Source organism: Canis lupus, chromosome 5 (genome assembly GCF_011100685.1).
Source record: "Canis lupus familiaris isolate Mischka breed German Shepherd chromosome 5, alternate assembly UU_Cfam_GSD_1.0, whole genome shotgun sequence".
NCBI lineage: Eukaryota > Metazoa > Chordata > Mammalia > Carnivora > Canidae > Canis > Canis lupus.
Window position 1 is genome coordinate 9,055,129 of NC_049226.1, and position 8,458 is coordinate 9,063,586.

The following is an 8,458-nucleotide window of genomic DNA, read 5'->3' on the forward strand; positions in this document are numbered from 1 at the left end:
AGCACCCCCCACTCTCCGCAGCGCTTCAGCGTGGAAGGCATCTCCAACATTCTGCAGAGCGGCATCCGCCAGACCTTCGGCTCCTCAGGAACGGACAAACAGGTATGAGCAGTTCCCCGGCTCCCAGAAACCCTCTGGGCCCCTTGCCACCTGGCTTCCCCCGCAGAACGGGACGTGGCGATCCCCTGGGATTATCCCAGCCCTCGGGCAGAGAGGTCTTAGCACCTTCTTGCACTCTTAGGGAGGGACACACAGTGTCTTTTAAAGGGTGAACTTTTTTCTTTTTTTAATTTCTTTTTTGAGCGGCTGCCAAGCCCTCAGGTTCAAAGATGAGTGGGTCCTGGCCCTGCCCTCACCAAAGGGCGTAACCTGATAGAACAGGCATGTGCATAAATGGATGCGTTTGAGATCGTGGACTAAGTTACCTGGTTGTATGCGTGTGTTAGACACATTCATAGCTGGATCCTAAGGGCTGGCATTCTAGCACCGCAACATGGGAAGTGATTTGGGGAACATCTGGCCCAATTGCCACATTTTGCAGGGGTGAGAGCTAAGACCCCAGAGGGATTAGGTCTCCTCTCAAGGCCACACCTCGAGGGGCCAAACATATGTCTTTGGCCTTTGGGTCTGGGGCTCTTCACCCTCAGCCCCCCAGGGTCCCCCACAACCTCCAGGATCTCTCTGGTACCCTGTTCTGGGGGGGATGATCTATTTGTATAAGCACCTCATATCCAGCAGAGGGAGCAAACCCAACGTCCAAGACCGAGGGCGGGGTCGAGGTTCTCTCCCCTGTCATTTTTGACAAAAGGGAGACCCTTGGATTTCGTATCACCCGGCACAGGATAAGGAAGTACCATCTCCCCTTGAAATGTTCCCTGCGCTCAGCCTGAAGGAGGCACAGCTCACCAGGACTCCTAAATATCCCCAAGCTTCTAAGCATCCGAAGAGTGTATTGTATGGAAGGGAGGGCTAATAGGGTTAAGTCTTAGTTTTAGAGATGTCCCCCAGAGACAGGGAAGGGGTCCTAGGGGTCCTGAAGCAGCGCTGTGCAGAGGATCGTGGGTGTCACTGAGTGTCGCCTTCGGGGAGCATGTTTGTTAGGCAAAATCACAGTCCGCATGCGGATGGCCGACGGATCTTACCGCAGAGGGGCCGTGCTTGTGTCTGAAGGCCTGTGTGCCGTGTTTGTCTCGTAGTATCTGAACACGGTCATCCCTTACGAGAAGAAAGCCTTGCCCCCGTCGGTGGAAGATCTCCAGATGCTGACAAACAGTGAGTTCCTGTCATCCCCAGCGAGATGGGCTGCTCGTTTCCCTCCCTCCCTCCCTGCCTGCCTGCCTGCCCCGCTGCAAGAGGTACCCCTGGGGTCTGAGGCCTCAGGTTTCCCCAAGAGCAGCGTTAGCTGGGTCAGCCTGTGCATCACGTTCCCCTACAGGGGACAAAGCCAAAGTCCTCTGTAGTGGCACCCAGAGCTGTCTTGTTTGCTCCCTGGTTCCCTGTAAAGGGCAGAGCTTTGCCAGGAAGGAATGAGCTGGGGAGAGGGGTCGGCGGCAGGTGGGGGCAGGACTGGTGTGCAGGCCCTGGCTCCCCAGCAGGCCTCAAAGCCTCGCCTTCTCTGCCTTGTCTGTCCTTCTGGCGGCAACTTGAGGTTTGCTTTGTCCCACCTCATGGCCCCGCAGCAGGGGGCTTGGTCTGCATTTTTAAGGAGAAGCAAGGTTTCTTCTTCAGTGGCAGTGGCGGTGGCGGGTGAGTGAGCCTGATTGGAAAGAACAGTCTTCCTTCCAGGAACTGACTGCCTCCTCTTCTCTGCTCTATTGTCAAATATTAATCAACACCCTGAGCTACGGGAGGAACCAATGTGTGATAAAGAGCCTTTTGTAGGCAAAATCTCTTTACATACATCAAACACAACAACGCCCCAAGGGCTCGGGGCACATGGTATTAGCCATCAGTGTCAGCCTGCATCTTTTAGGAAGAGAAAAATCCTAGGCCGAGGTGGCGAGGTGGCGTGGCAGCTCAGTGAATCCCAAGAACGCCCATCTCCCTGGCAACCGAGTGCCTCACTGAGTGACATAGTAACCGGGCCACCCAGCCCAGCGTCACCCTGCCTCGGAGGCAGTGGCTTGAGCTGGGGGCCAGCGCAGGGCCACTGGATACCCCGGGGGGAGGAGGGGCAAGAGGAGTTTCTTCTGTTCAGCTGAGGATAGATACCTGCAAGTGTCCCCAAGCTCCCCGCCCCCCCCCCCCCCCCCCCCCCCGTGCTATAAAGGTGACCAAACATTTTCATTTTTATCAATTTGAAGAACCAAAGCAGGCGGTTCTGGTAAACAAACCCTGCCTACATCCAGGGATACCGCGTCCTTGAGAATCTGGAATTTTAAATTCAAAGTACATTGGCTTCCTCGTCACTCATTTTCAACTCCTTTCTTTGCATAAATATGCACTCAGATTTTTTTTTTTTGTCCAAGGGAACAGCCAGAAGCGAACTGACATTTATAGGTGTTTGTGTTTTCACAAGTAGTAAGCAGTTGGAAAATAATTTGGACAGATTATGGAGGTTGATACATATAAAGTACTCTATCATGTTTTTTTTTTTTTTTAAAAGAAGAGCTATAAATTTAGTACAGATACCCATTCAGGAATTCAGCGCAAAATCCTTTCATTTTAATTAAGAAACAGTGGGTTTATTTACATGTTTCCCAGTTCGTTTTAAAAAATTTTAATTGGAGTGTATCCATCATTTAGAATAGTTTGGAAATACAGAACAGTGAACAAAAGAAAATAAATAATTCATTGTCCCCTCCACAGTGGTTACTATTTTGGTGTTTTCAGCCATAATGTTTTATGTCTTCTCCACATACTCGGGATTATACTGGCTATAAAATTTTGTATCATGATTTTACTCCTATCAGTTAACATTTGGTTAACATTCTTTTTATGGCTCTCTCTTCTATCATGTGGGTACACCACAATCCAATATTTTATTCCTTTTAAAAGAAAGAAGGGTCTTTCCTGCATGTGAATTCAGCTGCAGGTTATAAAAGCTCTCTCTCTCTCTCTTTTTTTTTTCTGGGCAAATCGTCGTATGGATTTGTGAATGTCTCCTCTTGACTCCTGAACTAAGGACATAGGCCCCAGACCAGGTCTTGGGACCGGACAACTCCTATACCTTTTGGATTTGGGGAGTGAACTTAAGACACATGTTGGCTGAATGCAAGGATTGCATTTTTACAGCTGTCTTCTTTTTCTTCCTCTTCTGTTTTTTAAAGATTTATTTATTTATTCAGGAGAGACACAGAGAGAGAGGAAGAGACACAGGTAGAGGGAGAGGCAGTTTCCCTGCAGGGAACCCAATGTGGAACTCGATCCCAGGACCCCAGGATCATGCCCTGAGCCGAAGGCAGATGCTCAACCATTGAGCCATCCAGGCGTTTCCCCGTACTTTTTATTTTATTGATTTATTTTTTTGAGAGGGGGAGAGAGCACACTTGAGCAGGGCAAGGAGCAGAAGCAGACTCCCCGATGAGCAGGGCCCCTGAGATCATGACCTGAGCAGAAGGCAGACGCTTAACCCACTGAACACCCCCAGGCTCCCTGCTGGGGTCTCCTTGTTGGGCATTTTGTGTTGCCCACGTTCAGTCATCAGGTATTTCCAGCCTGTTAGGTTGACTTGAATACACATCTGAAACTACGGTAGAAATAAAAAAACTACCACCTGGAGGGCCTCAGGTTCAGGCTCTTGCTTTTCTCTGGACCTGGTCACTGCCTCACGCCCCCCAGGCTCCATTCATCACCCACTCCCAATCTTTGGAGTCAAGTTTCATGATCCTGATTTGAAGCGAGACAGGGTGATCAGTGGAGACCTAGGCCATGGAAACCCCTGGGGGAACCCGGTACTGTCCAGGCTGAGGTTGCCTCCCCCCAGTTATCTGTGTCGGCCCACCTGTATTGCTTTCTCTGCTTGCAGAAAAAGCATTTCGTGCTCATTGAAGAGAGCCAGACCCTGCAGAAGTATGATGTAGAAAGGAACATCCCCTGTGGTCTCACACCCAGGGGTGACCACCCTTAACAGTTTCATGCACATTCTTCCAGGCATTTCTTCATGAATATTAGCATTTATTTATTCATTTAAAAGTTAATGCATCATGTTCTATAGTCTTCTTGCTTTACTGATAAATATGTCTTGTGCCCACAGATCCCTCTCTTCATTTTTCATAGAGCTAGGTAAGACCACCTGGGATAGACACACCGTGTTTAAAGAATCTGTGATGAAGAATCCTATATGGTGGGCTTTCTCCTCCCCTCGTTTTTTTTTTTTTTTTTTAATATTGTAAAGTCCAAAAACGTTCTTAAAGGATATCCCACAAAGCTGACTTCCACAATGTGAATTATGAACATGAGAAAGTGCTACCTCGTTTAGTAACAGAAAAAGCTATTTTCAAAACCTCTATAAAAAAAGCCTTTATGCTTCAGTAACTTCCCTCCTGTTTGCCTTATATGTGTGTAAATCATGAAGCGTCTCAATGAGAAATCTACGAGCTCCTTAAGAGTCCATAATTCTTTTGCATTTCCACAAAGTCTGGCCCTGTACTGGGCACAAAATAGAAAAAAAAAATTTGTTAAAGTAAGTTCATTTGTTTTGAATAAATTTGAATAATAATTTAATATTATAATAATTAGAGAAATTTTTCTAATGTCTCTTTACATGAATAGAATGTCTTTAAAGAGAGTTTTGGGGCACCTGGATGGCTCAGCGGTTGAGCATCTGCCTTCAGCTCAGGGTGTGATCCTGGGGTCCTGGGATCAAGTCCCACATCGGGCTCCCCACAGGGAGCCTGCCTCTCCTTCTGCCTGTGTCTCTGTGTCTCTCATGAATAAATAAATACAATTTTTAGAAAAAAGAGAGAGAGAGAGTTTTACTGGTGATTCAGTAATGTGATGACTGTCATTCTTAATATTTAGATTGCATCTGAAAGCTGATTCTTTTTTAAATTGCTTTATTTCTTTTCATGCTTATTAAAGATATATACTTAGGAAATCATGTGGAGGTTATAGATGAGCAAAAAAAAAAAAAAAAAAAAGTAAAAGATAAAAGAAAAAGTCACCAACAAGCCACTGTGACTTTTTGGATGTATTTTACTCCACCAGCATGCTGACATGCTTCTTGACAGAAGCTTCTAGGCGTTTGCTCCTTACTCAGCGAATGTCTGGTTTCCTTGAATCATTTCCCACTCTGGGTTGGTGGGTTGTCTGCCTAGAAGTGAGCTTTCTGCTCTGCTGGCATCTCAGCTCATCTCTCTTTCTTTCTTTCTCTCTCTCTCTCTCTCCTTCCTTAGTTCTCTTTGCCATGAAGGAGGATAATGAGAAGGTGCCCACTTTGCTAACGGACTACATTTTAAAAGGTGAGAGCAGCCCCTGGCCCCCCTGGTGCAGGGCTCCCTGGCAACCCCTCGCCCAGGCCTCCCACCAGAGGCCTGGAACCTGCCCTTCTGCAGGCTTCTCAAAGCCTCCTGCTCGCCCAGACCACGCAGGGCTGGGGGCCACCAGTAGGCGCTTGTGAGGCCCTCACAGGGACGGGTTTTTGTCTTTGCTTGTTGCCGGGAGGCCAGGGGAGAGTCCTTCACCCTGGAGTCACCAGAGCGACTCCGCATTGCAGCAGCCAAACCAGCACAAGGCTGATTGTGAAAGCTCTGTGGAGTTCAGGCTATTTCGTGGGGAGAAACAGAGCCTGGGGCTGCCTTTACTAGTCTCAGCTGCTTGAAGTCTACATCCTTTCCTAACACTTGTTTTATTAAGGAAACTTTTAACATATGTAGGAGTCAAGTACCCAGAATAATGAACTCTCATGTGCTCAACATCCTGCTTCAGTGATCATTGACTCATGGCTGATCTCTGTTCACTTACACCCCTACCCAGCTTCTCCCCTCCATATTATTATTATTTAAAAAAAAAGATTTTATTTATTTATTCATGAGAGACACAGAGAGAGAGAGAGAGAGAGAGAGAGAGGCAGAGAAACAGGCAGAGGGAGAAGCAGGCTCCCTGCATGGAACCCGACGTGGGACTCGATCCCCAGTCTCCAGGATCACGCCCTGAGCAGAAGGCAGATGCTTAACCGCTGAGCCACCCAGGTGTCCCCTAAGTCTCTTTATATATATGTATTCCCCTTCCTTTCCTCTTGTCCCTTGAAATTTATTTCTTGGGGGAAACCAGGCTGTTTGCCCCATAGAATTTCCTGGTTTTGGCTTCTGCTAGTTAGTCGTGTCCTCATGGTTTAATTTAATACATTCTTCCTTTTTTTTTTAATTTTTTTTTTTATTTCCTGTTAGCTGGCAGAGCTAGAGGCTTGATCACACTCAGTCTCCAGTAAGCATTACATTATCGGTGGAGCTAAACTTCCATTAAGAGACACATATTCTCCAGTTGTCGTTCTTTGTGTGACATTTATATCATATTAGTTTGCTCAGGCTGCTAAAACAAAATACCATGGGGTGGCTTCAACAACAGAAATGTATTTTCTCACAGTTACAGAGGCTAGAAGTCCACGATCGAGGTGCCAGCAAATCCAGTTGCCAGCAAGGGCTCCCTTCTTGGCTTGCGGGGAGCCACCGTCTTGCTGTGTCCACAGGTGGCCTCCGTTGTGTGCATGTGGAGAACGCTAGAGCTCTCTGGTGTCTCCTCTTAGAAGGACACTAATATTATCAGAGCAGAGCCCCATCCTATAACTCACCTCCTTGGAGGCTCCATCTCCAAATATGGGGCGGTTAGGGCTTCAACATGGGAATTTGGGGGGGCACCCGGACATTCAGGCCGTAACAGTATCCACCGCTGATAGTCATCCGCTGTCTGGATCCTTTATTTCATTTAGCTTTGCTCCACACACACACACAACGCTGGGTACGGTTCCAGTAGGCTCACGGATCTCAGTTAAGGATCTCAGAGTTGTATTGTTTCCATAAGGATCAGAAAGATTAGTCTTGAATTTCTGCAGGAGGATGGCAGGCTCAGCATTGGGAAGAACTTCTGGCTCTTAAGGGCTTTCAAAGCAAATTTCTCAAAGGAGTTTTGTGGAAATGGGTTTGGAAAGTCTGGGAGCCCGAGGGCTGGACCCCTTTCCCCACCGTGATCCACGGAAATGTCAGTGAATTCATAAAACTAGTTAACATTTACTGAGCACTCTCTATTTGCTTCTGAACCACCCTGTGAGGTAGGCAGAGGCAGAGCACAGAGGGGTGGGAGCCACTTCCCCAAGGTCGTGGGATTAGCACAGGCCGGATCCGCGGTTTGAACCCAGGCAGACGAGCACCGGAGACCTGATCATCTATACCTTCTTCTGGAAGGAAGACACGTGATCCCAGGTGTCCCCTGGTTCCTGGGGGCGGCTCTCTGCCTCTGGGCCAGGGGCATCCTGCGCTGGCAGGGCCTGCCCCACGCGTGCTTTGACCTCTCTCCTCTCCCCTTCTCTTTGCAGTGCTCTGTCCCACCTAACCCTGCCCTCGGGGGCAGCCTTGCTGCGGAGGTCACGGAGCAAGAGTCATTCTATCACAGGGACTGCATGACACCACGTAACCTCCGACGTGTATTTAAACGTGTATACCTTAACCTGGATTAAACATGAGCAAGCGCGCGGGGTCCTTTGCTGTTGGCTTCTAGTCCTAGTGATCATTGGATGCATGACCGAGGGGCAGGGCCGGTGGGGGCCTCTCCGCCGTCGGAGGAAGGCGGCCGCTCTCACCGCGCATTATGTAGTCTGGCTCCAGCCCTCGAACACAGCTTACACTCTAAGACTAATTTTGAAATAAACCTTCATTTAATTAATATTCTTCATGTGCTTTGGAGTGTGGTGTTTCAAACCCGCAGGGGCAGGCCGCCTCGTTGCCTTTGCATGGTGTCCCGGGGCCTACGGCGGACGACCGGGTGTTGGGGGGTCAGAGCGAGGCCCTGCCGTGGGCCAGACTCGGGCTGCACGAGGCACAGAGGGAGGAGGCCACCCCCGGAGCCCCAAGATCCGGCTGCTTGGCAGCTGTCAAGGGAGCTGCACGATGTCTTGTAGGATCTATGGGTGGGGGGTGTCAGAGCAGTGGGGCGATGGGGGAGTCAGCAGGTGGGGAGTGAGTCTCGAGTAGCATGTGCCTCCTGGTGAGGTGGCCACGCTGGCCCTTGCCAGCCCCTCCACAGGGACCCGGGGCGCGGAGGGAGTCAGCTCTGCTGGGTGATCCTGGCTTGGGGGGCTGCGGCTGCCGCCCGAACGCCCCCAGGGCCCTGGGAACGGTATCCTGCGGCCGTGCGTGCCCTCCGTCTGCCCTTCCCGCAGCCCCAGGGGGCCGGCGGCCCCGACCCCACTTGGTGTCCCCGACCCCACTTGGTGTCCCAGCCTCGGTGGCAGGCAGCTGCTGGCCTGGGCTGCCCCGCAGGTGGGCGCTGTCCCCTTGCTGGGGTGCTGGCGTGATTTCACCAC

At 49.8% G+C, this 8,458-nt stretch overlaps 1 protein-coding gene across 6 annotated transcripts in view; it reads left to right on the forward strand.

Annotated features, from left to right (window-relative positions):
* FEZ1 (fasciculation and elongation protein zeta 1) overlaps positions 1-7,823 on the forward strand; it is a 43,423-nt gene extending 35,600 nt beyond the window's left edge. For 5 of the 6 annotated variants that reach the window (XM_038535738.1, XM_038535743.1, XM_038535740.1 and 2 more), the window contains 4 exons: positions 22-102; positions 1,197-1,272; positions 5,337-5,402; positions 7,472-7,823. In XM_038535738.1, the coding sequence (XP_038391666.1) occupies positions 22-102; positions 1,197-1,272; positions 5,337-5,402; positions 7,472-7,488 (240 nt within the window). In that variant the 3' untranslated portion in view covers positions 7,489-7,823. The remainder of the gene's footprint in view (positions 1-21; positions 103-1,196; positions 1,273-5,336; positions 5,403-7,471) is intronic. The other variant, XM_038535742.1, reaches the window with a different exon arrangement.
* The last annotated feature ends 635 nt before the right edge of the window (positions 7,824-8,458 follow it).